General features: G+C 33.6%; 1 protein-coding gene across 8 annotated transcripts in view; it reads left to right on the plus strand.

The window, feature by feature from the left end:
• Positions 1–24220, plus strand: part of il12rb1 (interleukin 12 receptor subunit beta 1) — a 61813-nt gene extending 37593 nt beyond the window's left edge. For 5 of the 8 annotated variants that reach the window (XM_073916560.1, XM_073916558.1, XM_073916562.1 and 2 more), the window contains 8 exons: positions 2586–2805; positions 4371–4502; positions 4596–4691; positions 7852–7995; positions 15074–15223; positions 15350–15434; positions 16709–16784; positions 22849–24220. In XM_073916560.1, coding sequence (XP_073772661.1) covers positions 2586–2805; positions 4371–4502; positions 4596–4691; positions 7852–7995; positions 15074–15223; positions 15350–15434; positions 16709–16784; positions 22849–23202 — 1257 coding nt within the window. In that variant the 3' untranslated portion in view covers positions 23203–24220. The remainder of the gene's footprint in view (positions 1–2585; positions 2806–4370; positions 4503–4595; positions 4692–7851; positions 7996–15073; positions 15224–15349; positions 15435–16708; positions 16785–22848) is intronic. The other 3 variants (XM_073916559.1, XM_073916561.1, XM_073916557.1) reach the window with 1 other exon arrangement.
• Positions 24221–25739: the final 1519 nt, after the last annotated feature.

A 25739-nucleotide genomic window follows, 5' to 3' on the forward strand; every position in this document is an offset into this window, starting at 1 on the left:
TTGTCAGTTTTTTTTTTCATTGGGCATAAGATCCATAAAAAATACAAGCAGTTGTTACTGTATAAAACATTTACAAAGATTTGATCAACGGATATGATCTGCATTTATGGTTAAATAAACTTCAACCTTAAGTTCAAATTCTAATATGCAACTCAAGTTCAAGTTTTATTTATATAGCACAAAATCATAAGCACTGTTAATACCCAACATGTTTACTCCTTTATATATGTATAAGTATCTGTGTGAGCATGTGTATAAGTAGGAAACAAACATATAATACTGAAAGAAAAATATATTATCTGACCCATTTAAAAGTAAACCTTATTAAAATAATTTTTCAGTAACTTTGCCAACATTTATGTGGGTGCCACATTATCATGTCTTTAATGTGTGCTAAATTGTGAATGCTGTGTGAAAAGATGCCGACAGCCTCATCCTTGTAAACCCACTGAAAGGATCTAGAAAGGAGAGCAAATGTAGTGGACAGGAGTGACAGGACAGAGTACTTTTTACTCTCCATCAAGTGGTTTCAAACCTCATTGACTTTCTTCTGTTGATCACAAAAGATATTTTGAAGAAAGATAAAAATCTGTAACCATTGACTAGTAGGAAAAACAGATACTATGGAAGTCAACGGTTACACATTTACAATATTTAAAAAAAAGGAAATGAAAGATAGTGTCTGAGTTTATCTGCCTGCATTATATAAAAATATAGTAATTATTTGCCCTTTTAGTTTTTCTTTATCAAATAATACCATGTATAATTAATTCACTATAGGGGTCATAATAGTTTACCCGATGAACGAGGTGAAGGTCTGAGGTTACACTGAGGTAAAGTTGGTTTAATATTCACACATTCGGACTTTCTCCCTATTAATATAATTTCAGAAAGGTATTCTTTGCTAATTCCTAATAATAACATCATATTAGCAGCCAATGACTATCAAAGTACAACACTCTTAGTTTAGTAGTGCTAATGTTGTTTTTAGTCATATTTACATGTGATTTCAGTCATTATATTCAAAGTATTATGTTAAACAATACAGAGACTGTGTCACAAGCTGTCACTAAACGAATGTGCGAATATAAAATCAACTCTACAGTTACAGTGTCTGTATAGTTTTCGTTTTCATCGAGCTGCATCTCTGGCTGATCCACGAGCATGTTTTTTGCCGTCTTCGCATCAGCTTTCAGTCTTATAGGATTCACCCTATTTTGCAAACCAAAATAGCAATGGGAAACTTGTGGACTTAATATGCTGACAGGTTGGAGTTTGTGCAGTTCCCATAAATGCAATGATATACCACCATAATGATGATAAATTTTGACAAAACTAACAGAATTTTCTGCAATATTCTACTCTACCACACTGTAAACAGTGCGCACCTGTCAAATAAGTGCCTGATCTGACGTCACCGGGGTGGTTAGAGAGAAAAAAGCAGACTTTCTTGAAGTGGGAAAACAGACACATTTTCTTTAAAATGTATGCCCTTGCGCTTCATAAAACATTTTTATATGGTATTATAGAGTATACCTTTTAATGATATAGTTTTTTAACCTACAAAATGCTCTTTAAAGGGAATGTGAGATGAGACTCTGATTGGTTTATTCTCAAAACAGTCATAACTCATTAAAAGAATAAGCACAACTCTGTTAGACCATGTGTTGCGGCGCAGAGCGTATTTTCCCATTCCTAAAATAGCAAAAGTGGATTCGGAATTGCCCTTAATGCTTTTGCGTCCTGCACTTTAGAATTTGCACCTAAACCATTAAAATAAAGCCCTGAGTTGTTTCTGTATATTAATATGTTTCGCTGCTTGTGGGAACAGTTGCTTGTGATGGGATGAGCATTGGTTCAATATGACTTTCTTATCCCCATATGCTTATGTTTGCATTTTGCCTGAAGATGTTAGTACTTCAGAACATTGCTGTATGATGAAAAATAAACAGAATAATAATTATGAAATACGGCAATTTACTGTAAAACCTAGGAATTTATTTTTTGTTCTTACCGTATTGTAACGATTCAATTCTAACAATCACAGCTGCCATTTTTTTTATCGTAAATTTTATAGATTTTTAGGTAACAGTAAGTATCCTTAATATATTGTAAATAACTGTAAACGCAGTGGCTCAGTGGGTAGCGCTGTCAGCTCACAGCAAGAAGGTCGCTGGTTTGAGTTGGCATTTTTGTGTGGAGTTTGCATGTTCTCTCCTTGTTGGCTTGGGTTTCACCCACAGTCCAAAGACATGCGCTATAGGTGAATTTGGTAAGCTAAATTATTTTATTGTAGTGTTTGTGTGTGAATGAGAGTGTATAGGTGTTTCCCAATGATGGGTTGCAGGTTGAAGGGCATCTGCTGCATAAAACATATGCTGGATAAGTTAATTCCGCTGTGGCAACCCCTGATTAACGAAGGGACTAAGCTAAAATGAAATTGAATTAATGAATAATTGGAACTGACTTTCCCAGAATTCTTCGCACCACACGATTTTAATGCTTTTTTGTTCACATTAATATGGTTCTTTTTAGTTTCTTGTTATAGTGATAAGAAAGTTGCTTAAATGTAATTTTTTTTCCAGGCCACATCTGCAGAAGAGACTATTGGAGGTGTGACTTACAATATGAACCTCTCTGTTTGGTCTTGTGGAAAACCCAAGAGAATTCAACTCTCGACTTTGAATCAAACATTTGACATCTCAGTAACCTATTCAAATGCCAGCATTTCTATAATTGCAACTAACAAGGTTGGAAGATCAGCACCAAAGAAGATCATCATTCCTCCTGTGAAACATCGAAACGGTGAAGAGTTTAATGTACTTTAGTGTTTTTACTTGATTACTGTACTTCAGTGTTAATTTGGGGGATTTGTACTTCACTGGGTTACTGACTACTTTCATTTAAGTACGTTTATGAACATTTCCCAGTGATGGGTTGCAGCTGGAAGAAAATCTGCTGCGTAAAACATATGCTGGATAAGTTGGCGGTTCATTCCGCTGTGGCTACCCCAGATTAATAAAGGGACTACGGCAAAAAGAAAATTAATGAATACATTTATGAAGAACAAACTGTAGTTTTTACTTCTTACAATTTTATTTAACAAAAAAGCTAGTTGTTGGTTTATTTACTTCATATTTACTTCATGTTTATTTTATTTACTTCAATCTTATGCACATTAAATGTGGACAATCAAACGTGTTTTACATTGTTTTGACTTATACAGTACATGAAAAAAGAGAACACTTGACAAGTTTCTTCTAGAATAATTATTTATAGTTATGCTTACCAAAATCACTGATCATTCATTTCAAATTTACAATAAATATGTTATCGTTAAGAGCTGTTTTCCATAAAAATAACTAAAAAGGCCCTTGCTTTTGGATGTTTACATTCTTTTTTAGATGACTGTTATGATCACCAGCAATCTAGTCTTTGCAGATCACTGGAAACACTCTATCATCCACCCAACTACACATCTGCCACTTAACTAAGCTACATATCCCATCATGTACCGCACTCACACACCAGTTCAAGATTACTCATGACCAGCAGACATTTTCTGATTTAAAAAAAGAAAAGTTAAATTACAGTATTTTTATTTGAAAATTGTAAGAAATGTTATGACCTTGTAAAGAGTATAAAGACCTTCATAACAACAACACCAACAACAACAAAAACTTTTTACTTAAACTCATATCTAATCCAATAAATCCAGAGAAAATGAGAATTTTCTAGTGGTTTCTACTACATTTTCTGTAGCTGTTTATTAATGATTATAATTTAAAATGATGAATCATTAATATTAATTATATAATAATTTGAATCATTTTTTCTATTATTTTTTAATTTGAATAACCTACTTTTACTTGTTTAAAGGTGCAATATTAAGTGCAGCATTATTTTTATCTATTTATTTATTTCACTTTACTTTTTTATTCAGCCAGATTGTTGCACATTTAATTGAGTAAAAGTTTCACTCAATATCTGTACTTTCATTTTGTTTGTTTAAAATGATGCAGGCAATGTCTGGTGTTAATTCATAATTTACATTATATATATTGTGAATAACCGTGAACGGACTTTCTCAGAATTCCCTGTATGACACTTAATTTTTAATGCTTTTTTGATCACATTACCATGGTTCTATTTTTTTTTTTTTTTTATCAAATATAAAACATTTTACAGTTTCAAATTATATTGTTGGGCAAAACTTTGACAATCAAAGCTGCCAGGTTTTTTTTATTTTTATTCATTTTTTTTACTGTAAAATGTACAGATTTATTTTTACAGTGTAGAAATTTGATTTGAAAGATGCTCAAATGTAAAATGCCAACTCATACATGATTTTGTTGATCTATCATTTTCAGAATGTGTCACTTTCACAAATATCACCAAGGCAAAGAAAAGATGCTTAGAATGGTACAAGATGGAAGACGGCGAGATCCTGCCAAACAGTGTGAAAAAATCCAAAGATAAATTGATCAAGCACATTAAAAATGGTGCAGAGTGAACTCTTTTATTTAGTGCTGAACACGTGTCAGATAAGCAAGTTTTCTGTATGCTAATGTGTGTATCTCTTGTTTTAATTACAGAAGTGCAGAAGTTTGTACGTCATTATTACATTCTCCACATTTTTAGCAAACAACATCAAACTGCTGAGATGTGTCCCTTTTACTCAATTGAAGGAGGTACTACACAAGTTTAATATATATTTTAAATTATATTTAACAGTTATTTTTGACAAAGATTAAATATGATGCTTAAGATAATATCTGAATGTACAGTGCATCCGGAAAGTATTCATAGTGCTTCACTTTTTCCACATTTATGTTACAGCCTTATTCCAAAATGGATTAAATTAATTTATTTCCTCAAAATGCTACACACAATACCCCATAATGACAATGTGAAAAAAGATTTTTTTTTAAATTGTTGCAAATTTATATATATATATATATATATATATATATATATATATATATATATATATATATATATATATATATATATATATATTTAAAAACCTGAAAAATCACAGGTACATAAGCTTTTGCCATAAAGCTCTTAATTTAGCTCGGGTACATTCTGTTTCCACTGATCATACTTAAGATGTTTCAGCAGCTTAATTGGAGTTCACCTGTGGTAAATTCATTTGATTGGACATAATTTGAAAAGGCATACACCTGTCTGTTAGGTCCCAGGGTTAACAGTGCATGTCAAAGCACAAACCAAGCATGAAGTCAAAAGAAATGGCTATGGCCCTCCGAGACAAGATTGTCTCAAGGCACAAGGCTGGGGAAGGTTACAGAAATATTTCTGCCGCTCCAATGTTGCAATGAGCACAGTGGCCTCCATCATTCATAAGTGGAAGATATTTGGAACCACTAGGACTCTTCCTTGAACTGGCCGGCCAACTAAGCTGAGTGATCGGAGAAGATGGGCCTTAGTCAGGGAGGTAATCAATAACCCGATAGTCACTTTGTCTGAGCTCCAGCATTCTTCTGTGGAGAGAGGAAAACCTTACAGAAGGACAACCATCTTGTGCAGCAATCCACCAATCAGACTTGCATGGTAGGTGGCCAGATGGAAGCTGCTGCCTGCCTGGAATTTGACAAAAGGCATCTGAAGGATTCTCACCGTACGTTCACACCGAAAGTGGCAAGAGCGTCAAAGTAGTCGGAAGTCATTCATTTTCAATGAGAGCCGGCGGCAATAAGTGAAGAGGAGCAGCGCAGCGCGTTTTTACTGGTGTGAGCGTCGAGGAGAGTTGAAATTAAGTTGTTTATTGTAATGAGCTATGACGCGGTTCGGCGGCAAGCAATCAGAATGAAGAAGTCCACCGCTTGAGAAGAGTTCAGAGAACACAGACCTGTGAACTTTGGTTCCGACCAATGTTTTCTTATAGGAACATGCATTAAATAAGTTACTGGCGAGTTACTAATGTGCATTAATGTTATATATGTGTATATATATATATATATATATATATATATATATATATATATATATATATATATATATATATATATATATATATATATATATATATATATATATATATATAGAAATCTCATGCGACAGTACAAAACAGTATTGCTGCTTCAGGATATTTCAGACATATAAACACATTGGATAATTTAGTGGAGCAAAGCCACACTACATGCAACTTGATCTTCCATTGTTAAATGAATTTGATAGGAAGTGCGCAACATTTTCATGCTAGAAAGCATGTTTTATGCAGGAATGTAACTGACATGCTGCAACGGCCCCTTTAAATACGAGATCAATGTAGCGAATTTTGACACTCTCACCGCTTTCGGTGTGAACGATCTATATAAATAAACTTCTATGGTCTGATAAGACTAAAATTGAACTCTTTGGTGTTAATGCCAGGCATTACGTTTGGAGAAAACCAGGCACCGCTCATCACCAGGCTAATACCATCCCTACAGTCCCTACAATGAAGCATGGTGGTGGCAGCATCATAATGTGGGGATGTTTTTCAGCTGCAGGAACTGTTAGTCTAGTCAGGATAAAGGGAAAGATGAATGCAGCAATGTACAGAGACATCCTGAACAAAAACCTGCTTCAGAGTGCTCTTGACCTCAGACTGGGGTGACGGTTTATCTTCCAGCAGGACAATGACCCAAAGCACACCGCCAAAATATCAATGGAGTGGCTTCACAACAACTCGGCGAATGTCCTTGACTGGCTCAGCCAGAGCCCAGACCTAAATCCTATATAAATATCTCTGAAGAGTTTTGAAAACAGCTGTACATTGTCACTTCCCATCCAACCTGACTGAGCTTGAGAGGTACTGCAAAGAGGAATGGGCAAAAATTCCCAAAGACAGGTGTGCCAAGCTTGTGGCATTAAATTCAAAAAGACTTGAGGCTGTAATTGCTACCAAAGGTGCATTAACAAAGTATTGAGCAAAGGCTGTGAATACTCATGTACATGTGATTTTTCAGCTTTTTAGTTTTTTATAAATTTGCAACAATTAAAAAAAAACTATTTTTCACATTGTTATTATGGGGTTTTATGTGTAGAATTTTGAGGAAATAAATAATTTTATTTAATTTTGAAATAAGTCTGTAACATAAAAAAGTGTATAATAATAATAATAATAATACAATACAATAATACAAACATGCACTGTTTTAAAAACGTTTTAAACTTGTAAAACTCTTTCTTGATCAAATTTAATGATGATTGATGATCACAGCGAGCTGAACAAATCTTTTAATCTCAGTTGCTTTGCACATGTTGTGCCTTGTTGATATAATTATATGGTTACTGTGGAGACATATTAATAAGTGGCTGTCAATCACGTTGCATTGGGCCTTAAAATGGGAGAGATTTGGATCCTATTATAACGTCAGGAAATGTTTTTATTAAAATAAGAGACGTCTTGTGTTTATATCACTCCAATATGACTGTAGACCCACTATACCTACATGCAGTTTTGTCCAAACAGAACTGCAACATTTTCAACATTTTCAACATAGGTGCCCTTTAAAAATTTGAAGCACAATAAAAGAACAGCATATAGAGTTATTTTAAATTTTGTAACACTTTTAAATTGGTAACACTTTTTAAAGTACCAATTCTCAGTATTAACTAGTGGCTTTTTACTTGCCAATTACTAAGATATTGGCTGTTTATTTTTACTTATAAAATACATATTCTGCATGATCTTTTTCTATATCCCTAACCCAAACTCAACTACTATAGACTAACTATAAATAAGCAGCAAATTAGAGGTTTACAGTTCATAGTTAATGCTTTGTTAATAGCAAATTTTGTATGTTTTTCGTATTTTCAATATCCTGTCTGCATTTGTTTCAGCACCTATTAAAGGTCCAGGCGGTGTTAATACTACTGATTTGACGCATGAATCAGTGGTGCTGAACTGGCGTCACATTCCTATGGCTGAGCAGCGAGGATTTCTAAAGCATTATATCATCTGGATATCTGGACATGGAAAAACAAGTAAAGCCAAAGTTTATACTGACCATTCATTTTTATGAGCCTGTTTGTAAGAATTTTTATGGATTAACCACTCTTTTTTACTGGCAAGATTATAACCAAACTTTAAAAAAAGACATTTCCTTGACTTTGAAAGCTTTAAGATTTTCAAAAGGATGTGATGTTTATGTTTCCATATGTGCTATTCTTACTTGAATGGAGTCTGACATTATTATCATTTTATTTTATTTTTTTTACTTCAGGTGGAGCAAAATTCATGGTAAAAGAAAAATGGCAGTTGTGGTTGTGAAGTTTAAAGTTTTACTTTATTTGACTTTATTTGACATTTTAGTAGTTTGAAACACAATATTGTGTAAGAAATAGTCAGTAAAAAGTCAGTAAAATAACAGAAAAAGTAATGGTTTATTTATATATCACTATTTTTAACACCAACCCAGACCATGTACCATTTCAAACGATTCAAAATGTCAATGAAAGTCACTTTTTCAAACTTTACAACATCAAAGCTTGCTGGAGGAAGGAGCAAGGTCTCATAAAGCAATTTCAAAGCATAAATAAATAGGGGTAAATACTATGAATAACAAAATCTGGAAAAATATTCAGTTCTATTTGACAGTGTAGGCCGACGTAAAACCCACAACTGTCCAACGATTAATCACATTAGTTTATTGTTAATGTGTTTACTAACATAAACTAAATACCGTATGAACAATACTTGTACAGCATTTATTAATCATAGTTTAACCTTTACTAATGCATTGTTAACATCCAAACTCATGCTTGCTAACATTAGTTAATGGACTGAGTTAACATGAATTAACAATGAACTGTATCTTTATTAACAAACACTAACTAACTTGAACAAATATTGTAATAAATATGTTGTTCATTGTTTGTTCGGGTTAGTAAATGCATTAAAGGTGCAGTAGGTGATTGTCTTCAGAAACATTTTTTGCTGTGATGGTTGAAAGTCTCTTCATATTCTAATAATAATGATTAAAGCAAATGATCTAAATGTATTTATATGTATTTTTATTTTCTGGGTAAGGCATGAGACAAAAAAAAAATGTTTGTTCAATTCAAATTTGTCAGGCTGATAATTCCTATAATCCTGATAAGAAGCCTTGTCTGTCAGCAAATGTAGATTTGTACATCTGCACACCTAGCTCACACAGATCCACTATTTTAGTCATGCAAAGCTGATGTAGATTTTGTTGTTTTACGAATGGGTTATATGCAACAAAGCGTTGTTCAGCCACTGAAATCCTCTGGCGAAAGATTGCTGTGACTATTTTCAATTTCATAAGGGACCTTTTACAGCATTGATAATATAGATTTTTATTAGTTTTAACCACAAAACATAAGTAAATAGCGCTATTCCACCCTGCTTTACTTGGGTGAAGTTAATTTTACATTCACATTGGTGGATATAAAACATTTTTGAACAATGACAACCTGTAGACAATGACAACCTGTTGACAACCTCCCTACAGTACTTTGTTTACCATGCTACTTTAAATATTCGGTCTGAAATAGCATGTAAGTAAGGCTTGGTAGTAAGTGTAATTCCTGCATGCCACTGGCCAACCACTAAGCATACAGTAGTTGCTTTAGGACAAAGAGTGTGAGAGAGTGAAACCAGTGATCCTTGCATGCATGAAATATTGCACATTATGACAAATTTTGCTTGCTACACAACTAAAAACGTGCTAGATATAATACAGTTTTTCATTCGAAATTGTAGTATTATAAAGTACCATAGAAATATACACTAGATATCACATACAGACCATGAGCATGCGTCAATAGCGCCGCCACATTTGTACTGTGCTCCCATCTCATTCAACAGCGCTAGTCAAGACTAAAGCCAATGTGAAGATGCTAGACTTTAGCGCTGTGTACGGGTGTAGCAAACGAAGAAAACAAAGCACAAAGGCAGAACATTTCATAGGTCAGATTTTGTTTTATACATTTTTATATGTTATAAACTTTTGTGCTGAACAAGCACCAACTCGCTAATGCTAGTTTTATTGAATAAAATAAGCAAACAATGTGAATTAAATATGACAACAAGATGCTGCGGTGCCAGAAACTTCTATTATTGTCGGCTATATGAACGAGTCATTCATAATTGGGATTCATTCACAAACGAATCGCTCCCCCCATCAGAATGAGAAATGAAAGCAGGAGAGGAGGTGTGTTTCAGGACATGGATAAGATCAAATCTAACAGGGAGGGTGGATAATACATTTCCATGCACACAAACACACATTCTTTGCCAGAAATGCTCATGCAGTCACTTATCCATCGATGTAGAAACGTGATGTAAAATTCAAATTTTCATAATTTAACAAATTCCTAGAGACGAGTTGCGGCTGGAAGGGTATCCGCTGCGTAAAAGCTTGCTGGATAAGTTGGCGGTTCATTCCGCTGTGGCGACCCCGGATTAATAAAGGGACTAAGTCGACAAGAAAATGAATGAATGAATAATAAAAAAAAAATTCACATACTGGCCACCGGGAAAACTCCATTTTATATATATATATATATATATATATATATATATATATATATATATATATATATATATATATATATATATATATAAAGAGAATTATTAGCACCCTGAATTATCAGCCCCCCGGTATAATTTTTTTTTAACGGAGAGAAGATCTTTTCAATACATTTCTAAACATAATAGTTTTAATAACTCATTTCTAATAACTGATTAATTTTATCTTTGCCATACAGCTTAAAGAGACATTTGAAGGCTTAACTAGATTAATTAGGTTAACTAGGCAGGTTAGGTTAATTAGGCAAGTAAGAAAAAAATCTAAAAAAAAAAAATAAAAATATATATATATATATATAAATATATATATAAATATATATATATATATATATATATATATATATATATATATATATATATATATATAAATATATATATATATATATATATATATATATATATATATATAAATATATATATATATATATATATATATATATATATATATATATATATATATATAAAATATATATATATATATATATATATATATATATATATATATATAAATATATTTATATATATATATATATATATATATATATATATATATATATATATATATATATATATATATATATATATTAAGGGTGGAGCCGAACCCGAATACGGTATTCGGAAAGGCACGAATAGCGTGTTTTTACGAATACTTGATTCGAACAAATACTTGAAAAATTATTTGTATTCGGGAGCAAGAAAAACACTATATCAAAAAGCAGCGTTTCCTCATGAGACCACAGTGCATGCCCGCGTGAGTGAGTGAGTAAGTGTGTGTGAGAGAGAGAGAGAGAGAGAGAGAGGGGCAAAACGCGCCAAAGCCCGAAACTGAAAGCGAGACGTGACTTTTAAGGGGTTGTTTCATATGGATTAATTAATCATTCTTACTGTTCAGTGATCGCAAACTGCCGTAGTTTATTAAAGACGCAAACCTCTCACTGCACGTCAGCTGCGCGCCTTCAGCAGACCTCCTCATTCCTGCAGCACGAGAGCTTTATGATTGTTTATGCGCGCCAAAAGTGGCGGATCTGTCCGGTAAAATATCTGACTGCGTGTCACCGCATCCCTAAGGACTGTTTGGCGAAATATTTGACTGCATGTCACTGCAAAACAAACGACTGAAAGGATATAACTAGAGAAATCTCCACTGTGCTACTGGGTGAGCGTATGGCAAGCCGTTTTAGCATTTAAACCTTGTTCAGACTATCCATAAATATATTTAGAGATATCTCTAATTATATTTTGACTTGTCATAATTATAATTCGACTTGTCAGATTGGAGATATCTGCAAATATATTATGACTGACTAGTCATATTCCTTTATTGACTTCCATTGAAAAATATTTGGAGATATCTCTAAATAAGTTTTGACTAGTCACAATTGTAATTAGAGATATCTCCAAATGAATTTTGACTAGTCAAAAATCCAATTCAAGATATCTACAACTGTAATTAGACATTTAGTAAATTAATTAGAGATATTTTCAAATATATTTGTAAATATCTCTAAATATGATGAATTAAAGATATCTCTAAATGCATTATGACTAGTAAAAACTCAGAGATATCAATTACAATTGTTACTAGTCAAAATTCATCTGATTTTGTACTAGTACAATTGTAATTGCAGATATGTCTAATTGTCATTCTGAGAAGTGGAATTATAATTATGACTAGTCAAAATATAATTAGAGATATCTCTAATATATTTATGGAGTCAGAACAAAGATTTAAATGCTAAAAAGGCTTGCCATAGAGAGCGCTTCTCACTGAACAGAGCACCGCGCAACCTTCTATGTAATGTATTATCACATGCACTAAAAGCATCCTCTCCTGATACTGTCTGTGAACCCCCCACAAGCATCAATCCCCTCAATCAGCACAGCTATGCTCTGGTAAATCCTCCACAAGCACCAAACCATCAACACACCCACATTCTGCCCCAGCAAGTCAGTTTCAAACATAAAAAAAAACAAACAAACAAACTTTGTGTCTTTTTTGTGGCAGGCAGATGATAATAGCAGGGCTGTATCTTTTAGTATTATATAGAATACTTTTGTTCTGCCAGATCTCCCGGGCAGGTGTTTATTAAGATTTATTTAGTTAATATTAGTTTTTGGAATTCTGTGCATTGGAAAGAAGTTCTTTCAGAAGAAGAACATTTTTTTGAAGTATTATTTGTTTTTATTCTGTCTATTCAGTGTCCTTCAACAAGAACAGTGGTGGTGGGGTTCATGATATTCACAATGGTATTTTATTAGTTGTTGGTTTAACCATGGATGAGATAATGGCTTCTATGTTATTTTCTTTTCAATGACATTTCTTATCACATGTTCAAAAACAACAGCCAATATTGCATATCTATAATTTATATAATGGGTATAATTAAACAATACTTTCACTATAACGTAAATTAGAATTATAATAGAAAAAATATATATTTTTGCGCCATTTTGAATTTTACTCGAATACAAATACAAATACTTTTCCCCCCTCAACAAATACAAATACAAATACAAATACCGGCTGCTCCGCACATCCCTAATATATATATATATATATATATATATATATATATATATATATATATATAAATATATTTATATATATATATATATATATATATATATATATATATATATATATATATATATATAAATATATTTATATATATATATATATATATATATATATATATATATATAAATATATTTATATATATATATATATATATATATATATATATATATATATAAATATATATATATATATATATATATATATATATATATATATATATATATATATATAAATATATATATATATATATATATATATATATATATATATATATATATAAATATATTTATATATATATATATATATATATATATATATATATATATATAAATATATATATATATATATATATATATATATATATATATATATAAATAAATATATATAAATATATATATATATATATATATATATATATATATATAAATAAAATATATATATATATATATATATATATATATATATATATATATATATATAAATAAATAAATATATATATATATATATATATATATATATATATATATATATATATATATATATATATATAAATATATATATATATATATATATATATATATATATATATATATATATATATATATAGCTTAAAGAGGCTAATAATTTTTACCCCTAAAATAGTTAATACAAAAATTTAAAACTGCTTTTATTCAAGCTGAAATAAAACAAATAAGATATTAAGAAATTGTTAATAATAACAAATTTTCTTGCTCTTTTAAACATCATTTGAGAAATATTTAAAAAAGAAAAAACATTCAAAGGGGGGATAATAATTCTGACTTCAAGTGTGTGTAAACACACACACACACACACACACACACACACACACACACACACACACACACACACGCACACGCACACACACGCACACAAACACACACACAAATGCTTACATATCTCTGGATAGCCAGTCCTTGAATGGCCGGTTTTTGTCCAGGGAAGCCTAAAGCACCTGCCACAAGACAGGATAGAGAACAGTCTGTAAGTAATCCTTAAGAATACTGCATGCTCGGCACTGACAGTGTTTCTTCTGGATGTGCTCAATGGCTGGAAGTGGGGTCCCTGTGATGCGTTGGGCAGTTTTGGTGCAGTGCCTTATGCACAGCAACAGAGCAGCTTCCATACTTGTGACTGTGACGGAGTTAGTCATGATACTGTCTATTGCTCAACGATAGAAGTTCACCAAGACGGCTGATGACAGCGGGTTCTTCTTAAGTTGCCTTAAATAAAAGAGGAGCTGGTGAGCCTTCTTGACCAGGCTAGGACATGTAATTTGAGATGTGGGCTTTTGAACTTGAGGATGAGACAGACTCAACGGCCATCCCATTGATGTGAATGAGATCACGTGAGCCTGTTCGTCCCTTCCTGATGTCCACAATGAGCTCCTTGGAGCTCATTATAGGATGTTGATCTCTGCTCTGTGACCTTTTGATGTTGAAAATTAAACTCTTCAGTTTCACAAAGTGACATTTATTGACATTTTAGTACTCTGATATAATATACTGTAATGTATAAGAAACAATATATAGTGAAATAAGTCTGTATAAAAACAGAACATGTACTGGCAGTTTATTACAAGGTTATTGTACCATAATATACAACACCAACCCAGACAATATATTACTTTAAACTATTAAAATGTAAAAAAAAAAAAAAAGAAAATCACTTTTTCAAACTTTTCAAGGTCAAAAGTCGTTGGAAGAATGATCAGGGTTCTATAATGCAATTTAAATGCATATATATATATATATATATATATATATATATATATATATATATATATATATAAACATGAATCACAAAATACTGAAACTTCCAGTTTATAGATATTTTGTGCAGTGTAGTTGTGCTTCACTGTTAAAAAATGAAACAAATAAATAATAGAAGTCTTTCTGTTCCTCTTCCTTCAGAACTCCATAAAGTCCCAGCAGATAAAACCAGCTTCCTGATCAAGAATCTCCACCCAGGGACCTCTTACACCATTTCTATAGCTGGAAAAACAATTGCTGGCAAAGGGCCAAACACCACGGTCAACACTGAAACACACTCAAAAGAAAAAGGTACCGAAACACAGTCATTAGAAAAGGAGAAAATGTTGAGGCAGAACTGAAAGATTTAAATGAACAGTGGAAAAACACAAAGAGAATGTACCTGCCAACAGCTAATGTTCTGCCCTTTTCATTCAGGCTTATCATGGCAGGACCAGACCATCCTGAGTGTCTGCGTGGTTGCCTTCTTGTGTACATTCATCTGCTCTTTTGCTGCCAGGAGGTGAGATTACTGTAACCCAGATGAACTGAATGACGGCCAATGTGCTTTACTGTGTATGAACTGTAGCTTGATTGGCAGACCACATAGAGATGACTAAATCAAGGTTGCGGGCTTAATTGCCAGGAAGCACAACTGATCTAAGTTCATTCTCAAAATATTACAATGTGAATCATACGTTGCCATACAGTATGACTTTTGTCTTGTAACTTTTTTACTGTTTTCTCTAAATTTCATAACTTATTCTTATTCTTATAACATATTCTTGTAATATAAATCAGTCCCTCCAGGATTTGCAGGTCCATTGTTTCTTGAGATCAAAAACAGAAATATTTTGCATGTTTTTGATGTATTTTAACAGCAAAACACAAGATTATTATTATTTTTTAAAGGTATCATGAAATCTGTATAGGCTGCAACTACAAACACAAATTACATGTATCATTCTTTAATAAGCAATACTATGAATTTTTGTAATTTGTACTTTATTCTCAAAATATAATAATCGTATCATAATGTGCAAATGAAGCGAATTTGATGGTCAAATGAAGTGAATAAATTCAAAATGTTTTCATGTCTATTTACTCACAAATAGCTTGATGTATTAATGCATAAATACGTCGTGTGAACATTTTGAGTTTAATCAAAATGGTTAATGATTGATTCTGGTTTGAACTTTAATGCTGCCCATACTTTTAATGTTATTGTCAATGTATGACACCTGCATTCACATAATTTTGACGTTATTGACAAAATATTACAACTTTTATCCTATATTTGCAATTTTTACTGATTTAATTTCATTTTCAAAATGTTTTCAAAAACTTGTTTGCTATTTTTCTACTTAAATCCAGAAAATATTTTATCAATAAAAGTGATTTTATCAATAAAACATTTAAAATCTACATGAGATTTCTTACTAATGAGGTGATATGGTGCAGAAAGTTTTAAACTATTAATAGAGACACTGCTGCTATTAATATCTTTCCTTCTCAAAAATTGTACAAATAACATTGGTCCGTTTTCATTGGTTCAAACCACCATTTCTAACCTAAAAGTTATGTTTATTAAATTATTATTATTATTATTATTATTATTATTATTAAATTATTAATAGCTAAGGACAACCATAGAATTAGTGGAATAATTGAACCTAGTCTATTGAATTCAATTATCTCTCATCAATTATTCCTTACATGTATACATAGAATTGCATCATCAGCTAAAGAGTAAGGTATTTATCTGTTAAACTTCATAGCTGTTTCTTTGCTTTGCAGATTTAAGCGTAAACTGTGTCCTGTTGTACCGAGTCCTGTGGTTGATGCGGCAGAATTCATATATCCACAAGATCAGGTTAGCCACACAAACATCTAAAGAATTCAAACCTATTTCAAACATAACAAACGAAAGGTTTTAAAAAGGCAAAACTGCTTACGCTGCACATTAAAATGACCCAAATTAAGCAGAAAGAAAATGTGCCAGTGTGTGGTCAAAATGCCACCCACAACATGTCACATCAGCGCATTTGCAGTGATGGAACTTTAAGTAGTTAACATAAAGAGGAAAACGATGCAAAATCATTTCACAGAATTTCATTGATTTACACAAATGACACAGTTGTACTACTAAAGAAAGTGAAATAAACTAAAAGCTGGAGGTACACTGGAGATAAAAATTTGAGATTTAAATTTTTTTCTGAAATGATAAAATATTTTATTTTTAAACCTTGCGGCTGTATCAGTCAAGTGAAAGACTGTTATACCGAATAACCAAGGCACTTCAGCAAAAACTGCTAGTAGGAAGTGTACATGCAGTAATTGACCTTATGACACTGTGCTGTGATCCTTTTCCATTCTTATACAGCCTCTTTCATAGTTCATTGACTCTAGTGAGTGCCTTAAAGAAACAGTTAACACAAAAATAAAATATCAAACCTTTATGTCTTCTGCTGAACACAAAAGAAGATATTTTAGGGTGTACTCACACTAGGCAGGGTTTGTCTTGAAAGCGTGATTGTCCCCCCTCCCCTCGGTCCGCACTCACATTCAATTTTTTACATCATCGATGATGGAACTGTTTTGTTTAACAGAAGAGAATCGCTCTAGATCCGTTCAGTGGAGATTGCTAGTTATATTGTTTTGTATTATTTTAAGTGGTTTGCGATATGAGGACACACAGTCAAATCTTTTGCTTAACAGATCCACTGCTCATAAATGTTTATGAAAGTCATCATGCTGCACGTATTAGGAGGTTTGCTGAAAGTGCAGCTGTTTTTTTTGCTGAAAGTGCAGGTTTGTATCTTTAATAAACTACGTTTGTGTTCACTGAAAAGTAGAAATGATTAATTAATGCATATGAAACTGCCTCTTAAAAGTTCTTCAGTTTCAAGAGTTCACACTTAGCTGATGATTAATAATAAAGCGTATTTGGCATGCTGTCCCGGGAGAGAGCCCTGAGCTCAGAATATCCTTGAGCCCGGGGTTCCGTCCTGTTTGAAGGGCGAGAGGAGAGTTTGAACTCAGTTAGTCAATTTACTTAAAGTGTATGTCTTTGGATAGTGGGAGGAAACCAGAAAACGTGAGGAAAACCCACGCCAACATAAGGAGAACATGCAAATTCTACACAGAAATGCTGACCGGCTCGGAGAGGGCCGAACCAGCAGCATTCTTGCTGTGAGGCAACAGTGCTACCCACCGGGCCGCCATGCGGGGTGGAAGGGGGGATTCTTCAACATGAAGATGACTGGAGTAGAAAGCTCTGGTAATTAAAGTGTGACAGTATTCATCTGATTGGTGCAAATATAACGGGCTAATGCGGTACCAGTGTTTAATCATAAGCATGTGATTCTCTCGAAATTAGTTAATAAATAAACCACACTTCTTGCTAAGGCACGCTTTGCACTCACACTACAAGCGTACTGGGGGTCAAACGTGTCTGGGCACGGTTCTGATAGCCTAGTGTGAATACTGTTAATATGGAGAAGCATTTTAGCAACGAGACCAGCCGTGTGTAAGTACATTTAGACTTGTTTTCAGTGTCTGTGTATGGTTCTAGCTGTATTCTAGCTGTTTATCAACTGTTTGTGACGGCTTTGCACCCCCCGAGGACATTTTGACTTGTTTTTCAGCTGCTTGTGGATGGTTCTAGCTGTTTTCAAACTGTTTTCCGCTGTTTGTGACGGTTTTGTGCCCCCCGAAGACATTTAGACTTGTTTTCAGTGTTTGTGTGTGGTTCTAGGACACTTAAACTTGTTTTCAGTGTCTGTGTGTGCGTCTAGAAAGTTTACTCACTGCTTCCTTGGTTACTGTAAGAGCTTGTGTGTCGCTCACAGACGGTTTCGCGCCCCACAGTTTCGGGTGTTTTTACACTCAAGGCGTGCCCAGCTGAATTCAATCAGCAAGTGCTCTTGGGTGTATACAAGCAGCTAGTCTCACCGCGGCAGCAGTCGCGGCAGCCTCGTGTGAAGACCGACGAGTGTAAAGAACATTGACTCTATCTTCGCCATCGACTCTACCTGCGCAACTAAGACCGACAAGTGTAAAGACCATCGACTCTACCTTCGCCATCGACTCTACCTGCGCGACTCCGCCAAGCAAAGTAACCGACAATGCATTTTACTGCATTTTTCATTTTTTTTTACTGCATTTAATGCATTTTTCAATGTATTTTACTTTATCTTTGCACTTATTTTTGTTTACATTGCACTTTTATCATGTGTTTACTAATTCCTGTTGTTACTAACACTTGCAAAGCACGTGAGGTACACTATGCGTAATCCTCACAACCTTCGTTCAATACAAGTATCTGCTATTTCACAATTTTCTCTCTCTGTGGGCCTCTGGAATTGTCAATCTGCTGTTAACAAGGCAGATCTTATTACCTCCATAGCTACACATTCTGCTAAAGAAACCCAACCTGGATCAAACGCTACTTGAAAACTACAGACCGGTGTCACGGTTTCCATTCATCGCCAAGATTCTGGAGAAAGTCGTGTTCAATCAAATCCTGGACTTTCTTACTCAAATCAACCTCATGGACAACAAGCAATCTGGCTTTAAGAAAGGCCACTCAACTGAGACTGCCGTGCTCTCTGTCCTGGAGGATCTCAGACTGGCCATAGCAGACTCTAAATCATCAGTCCTCATCTTGCTGGATTTGTCAGCTGATTTTGACACGGTAAACCACCAGATCCTGCTATCTACACTTGAGTCACTAGGCGTTGCAGACACAGTTATTCAGTGGTTCAGATCTTACCTCTCTGACAGGTCATTCAGGGTGTCTTGGAGGGGAGAGGTGTCCAACCTACAGCATCTAAACACTGGGGTACCTCAAGGCTCTGTTCTTGGGCCACTTCTCTTCTCCATCTACACAACATCTTTAGGATCAGTCATACAGAAACATGGATTTTCCTACCACTGCTTTGCTGATGATACCCAACTATACCTCTCTTTTCACCCTGATGATCCCTCTGTCCCGGCTCGCATCTCAGCCTGCCTGTCAGACATTTCACACTGGATGAAAGATCATCATCTTCAGCTTAACCTCACAAAAACAGAAATGCTTGAAGTTTCTGCCAACCCGACTCTACATCATAACTTTTCAATCCAGATGGATGAGGGACGATTACTAATGAACTATTTTCAGTGACTGATTTGTTGTACCACACAGAAAGTAATAAGTATTTTAGACCAAGTTACATGTGTCCTCGTTCATTCACCGGCTGCAACTAAAAGAGAAGGCAGTTTACCCCCGAAACTAACATTATTCGGCCCCGGAGTAATAAGTGAATCTCCCTTGCTATCTCTAACTTTACACATGTAATATTTTTCCTGAGGCGATTTAAAGCAAAATACACAATGACACTCAATCAAACACATCTACAATGATAAGGAACATGGTAACTTACTGAGATATTAACGCACAGCAATACCACATAAAGAAATGACAGACTTTAAAGGAATAAACAGTGTGAGGAAAGCTCCATTAGAGTCTGAACAAGTTCCGCCCACGCGTGCGCTGCAGGCAGGTCTGTACAATTACGTAATTTTCGGCTTAAAGATATCGACCTAATTTAGACATGGGATTGATAACGATAATCATAAAAATAGCATTTATCGGCCGATATATCGTGCATCCCTACTTACGACTACACCTCTCGACGTGTAGTTAGAAACATACATTTGAAGTCAGAATTATTAGCCCCCCTGAATTATTAGACCGCTTGTTTATTTTTTCCCCAATTTCTTTTTAATGTAGAGAAGATTTTTTTCAACACATTTCTAAACATAATAGATTTAATAACTGATTTATTTTATCTTTGCTATGATGACAGTAAATAATATTTGGCTATATATTTTCAAGACACTTCTATAAAGCTGACATTTAAAGGCTTAACTAGGTTAATTAGGTTAACTAGGCAGGTTAGGATAATTAGGCAAGTTATTGTTTAATGATGGTTTGTTCTGTAGACTATTGAGACAAAAATATAGCCTAACTGGGCTAAATATTTTGTCCCTAAAATGTTTAAAAAATATAAAACTGCTTTTATTCTATGCTGAAATAAAACAAATATCAGTCATACTGTGAAAATTCCCTTGCTCTGTTAAACAAAATTTGGAAAATATTTTAAAAAGAAGAAAAAAAATCAGAGGGCTAATAATTCTTTAAAACTGTAGTTCCTGGTTTTGTCCTATTCCTAGTTATCCCCCATGCCCTGGTAGTTTAGAACATTCTAACATTTAAACTCGGAACACATTAAAGTAATCTCTCTTAGGTGTAATTTGCTTTCAAAGTATTTTTACAGTTCAGTTTTAGCGATCTTCGGGCTCAATTTTGACGGTCCATGCGCAAAGTGCAAAGCGCAGGGCGCAAACACATTTAGGGCATGTCAGAATCCAATTTTGTTAAAATGGGGATGAAATAATCCACTTTGCCCTGTGGCGCATGGTCTAAAAGGGTTGAACTTATTTTCTTAATGAGTTATAGGTTTGTTTTGAGAATAAACCAATCAGAGTCTCATCTCCCATTCCCTTTAAGAGCCAGTTGCGTCGCACAATAGCGCATTTGCTATTTACATGACGACTTTGTAAGTGGAAAAACTGAGCGTCTCACTAGAAAGAAAACAGTTAAACAGAGCATCTGCAGCGCGAGAATGAGAGATAAGGCCTCTCATTATCTACTTTCACTTTCACTCTCATGGATAGGGAAACCTTGTACGCACAGACATCAATATGCCTATAAACAATTAAATTTGTTTAGTATGTGCAAATATTTGTTTCAAAACTAATTCTAAATTCAGTTCTAATTTCCAGCAAATGAATAAATGAACAAAAATAACGAAGTGTGTTCAAAAGGTTATATCCAAATACACATGCTGTGCCCCATGTGGTCTGAAACCTGACAGGTGGGCAATTCGAAGCTTGTTTTTAATAAAACAAATATAAATATGCATATAATAAATAATACTGCTAAAAATAATAACATTATACAAAAGCAAATTTTTACAAATAAACTGAAAAAGCCCCCAAGATAAAGAAGGCATGAAAGTATGGATTTTATATTTATGTAGGCTAGAAAATAATGTTTTTTAATATTTTAATCCTTTATATTTATATCCTTTTTTTATTCTTATTATATCCTATATATATCCTTAATATTTTTATTCTTTTTCAAATGTAAAGATATTTGTGTATTGCTCTACATCTTGTATGTATTAAGCATTGTGTGAGCGAGGGGCACAACTAACGCGCTCTGCACCGGACAATAGACTGGCTTTGTTCTGATCTATTGAAAAATCTATTATAGTTTCTCAAAATAGCAATGCACCAGCAATGCGCCTCAGAACGCCTTCCTCTTTAGACCAGAACGCCTATGTGCACACATATGAACATGAATGCATTTGCTATTTAAACAGCATGTTACATTTCTGTGACATGCTGACATCTGCGACAGAGGAACTACAGTTTTGGGAAACATTCGTAACTACATTGTTCTTTTCCCAAACAATGCATCGTATTATGATAGTTCAGCCGCGAGTTACGTCGTTGTTTGGGAAACACACCCCAGTATGACTTTATGACAACTGAGATCTTACAATTTGACATGGGGATTATATTCAAATCTGACAAACTACAAACAAAAAAGGTTATTAAAAATCACAGTGTGAGCCAGGCTTACCATTATATGAATCATTACAATGTCCAAAATTTGTATCAGATGTCTAAATCATGGACGTAAAATTTTATACTCTGCTACAGAATATATGTATCTTGAGAAATATTCTTTTAAAAAATCTGCTGCTACTCTGTTATTATGAAACTTGAATTTATGGTAAATGGTTTTGAATTTATGGTCCACTGTATATTTTGTAATTAAATTGACTGTATAGCTGCATTCCAAATGAAAAATGTTTGTGTAGCAGGACCTGAGCCAGATTACAGAAGAGGTGCATGAATTTGTTCTCCTGCTGCGTCAAGAACTCAACAAATCCACAGAGAATGTGGCTCCCGGACAGAGCACTATACTGCAAAACTTTGGGCTTGTCGTTTTTGAAGAGGAAGAGGAGGAAGGTGAGGAGGGTGAAGTTACTGACTTAAGCTTTATGAAATCCTGTTTCTATCCAAATCCCAGTTACAGAGGAAAGACGCTACAGCTGCCAGAGAATTTCCACTTAACAGATAGTCCTATAAAAGACAATGACACAGAGTCCACATACAGAAATGGCCTGTTCTTTGAAACTAAAGTTCAGGAGTGTGACAAAACGTCACTATAGTCATGACAAAAACCGTCTGGCTTTGTGTGTAATGAGTACTGATAACGATCAACCTGAAACAAACCTCCTCAGTCTGCTGTGTGCGTGTCTACAGCTACTGTGCAGCCACTGTAGTTATGGTGTATTTAGCTTTTATGTTCATTTGTTTGTGCCCTTAAAGTGCACCTGAAAGATATGACTGGAAAAAACCCAGTTCTGAGAACAGCGAATGATTCTCAGCAGTTACGGAGGTCACAAACACACCTCCACTTTAACGCTTTGTTGTGGTCAGTGACGTCAAATTCTCATTCTGTCTAAGTATAAAAGCCTACAGCTTATTGATGTTTTTAGTAATAGTGTTACAGTTATTGTGCAAATAACAGCTAGGTACCCTTTAGAAGTTTGGAAATGTATAGTTTCACTTATCATAGTGATTACATTTCTGAAGGTGGAGACCTTTAAATTGCAATGGATTTCTGTTGGATGGTTCAAAGAATTTGTCATCATTGACTTACTTTTCACTTGTTCAAAACCTATTTGTGTTCCTTTTATTATGTGTTGAACACAAAATAAAATATCTAATTGGCATCTATTGAGATATTACTATTATGTATTTCTTAGGAAGTCGATGGCAACCAACATTCTTCAAAATATCTTCTTTTGTGTTGAACGGAAGAATGAAACTCAATAAGGTTTAAACTGTATGACAGAGAGTAAATAGTTATGAAATTTTCAATTTTGGATGAACTATTTAAAGGTGCAGTATGTAAGTTTTACACCCAGTGGATGAACTAGATATTACACACTTAGTTCAAAACACATGCAAGCACAGGTTGCCAGATTGACAATTTACAGCAGTGACTGACATTCGAGCCTAAAAGCTAATTTCAACCATGTTGTAACTAAAAGCAAAGGCACACGATAGAAAGAAAATGTTCCATATTAAAAGGAGCTTTTGTCCTAACCAACACTTTAAACAACTGAAAACAACAGAAAACTATGACAGTTATCACCTCAGGTACACCTTATGTGCTTTATTCAGTGTTAAATGCTAATATTGTGAGTTTGAATGCCATTTTATATTACAGGTATTAATATATACTGAAAGCAGCAGCAGATAGTTCACCTTGAAAATAAAATAAACTATTTGAAATGGAACTTAAAAACTGTGAAATAATGTAAACCAACAGGTATCAGTGATTCAGCATGTACATTTAATAATGTTAAAGAGGTTTAATGTGGTAAAAACATTGCTGGATAAGTTGGCGGTTAATTCCGCTGTGGTGACCCCAGATTCATAAAGGGACTAAGCCGACACGAAAATGAATGAATGGGGTTTAATATGTTTTAATTAGATTATAAAGCTTTCCATTTTGTTGGAGTGCAGTAAGTGCACTATTCTATTCTGTTGCTTTTGAATGACTGTATTTAAATTTCTGTTGTTTCGTCTGGTGCAAACAGCCGCTTATCACTGCAAATCTTTTCATGCTTTGTGTCGTTAGGACACAAGGTTAAGATGTAACCTGCTCACCTGTTAATGTTCACAATATTTATGTTATTTGCTAATTCGTCACCTTAGAATTATAAGGTTCTATCTGACAGTTTTGTCAAAATTGAGTTATTGACATATTCTTATTAAATGACAACTTATTTACATTATGGGATGTTTTTTTTTTTACAAGTTGTTTACATTTTAAGACTTCTTAATTAAAACAAATGTTACACACATACTGTTTGCTATATGGAATGCAACAAACTTTGAAGCTCAATATCTTAAATTCATTTGGAATACCTTATAATTCCAAGGTGACGAATTAAAAACCACTTCATGTGGAACTCTGAATCTGCATCTCATTTCGGAGTCTGCTACTTTCCACAAGAGGTGGCATTTTAGTCAGGAACGCGCACTTTGAGAGCCTTCCTGACTGACTGAATGAACTACGTGGTTTTCCGCCAAGGCAACCTGGGTTGCTGAAATATAATTGGCTAAAGTGGCATTGGGTGGGTTAATCCCTTGAAATTAAAATCTGCCTAAATTTTTTTTATCCTAATTAATGCCTGCAGAAGACTATAATTAAGAAGAATTAGTTTGAAAAGACAAAGCATGAAGACTTACCAAGCCAAATTATCTATTTTGATTACTGTGCCTTAGAAAATTAATATGACCCAAACAAAGACAGCCTTTTCAGCATGGAACGCACATTTTCCAAACAGAATATCTGACTTTAGATTAGAGGAATATTCACTTAGCATGTTGCTTAAATATCTGCAAACATATTATGTTATTTGTATGCTATAGAAGAGTCAAAAACCTACATATAGCACCTTTTAAAAGCCTAACCTATATACTTTTGAAATAAAAAATCAATACCTTTCCAATAAAAAGTTGCTATGCCTATCAAATGTTTTAGAGGTGGTTTATTTACAGCTGATTTCATTTTTAAATAAATATAATATATTAGATAAATATGCACTTTTGAGAGTTGTTAATGACTTTACTTAATCAGATATGCTGGTAATGTCTCAGCTCTTATTGGACTTGAGTGCAGCCTTTGCAG

The sequence above is a fragment of the Danio rerio genome, chromosome 11, assembly GCF_049306965.1.
Source record: "Danio rerio strain Tuebingen ecotype United States chromosome 11, GRCz12tu, whole genome shotgun sequence".
Classification (NCBI taxonomy): Eukaryota; Metazoa; Chordata; class Actinopteri; order Cypriniformes; family Danionidae; genus Danio; species Danio rerio.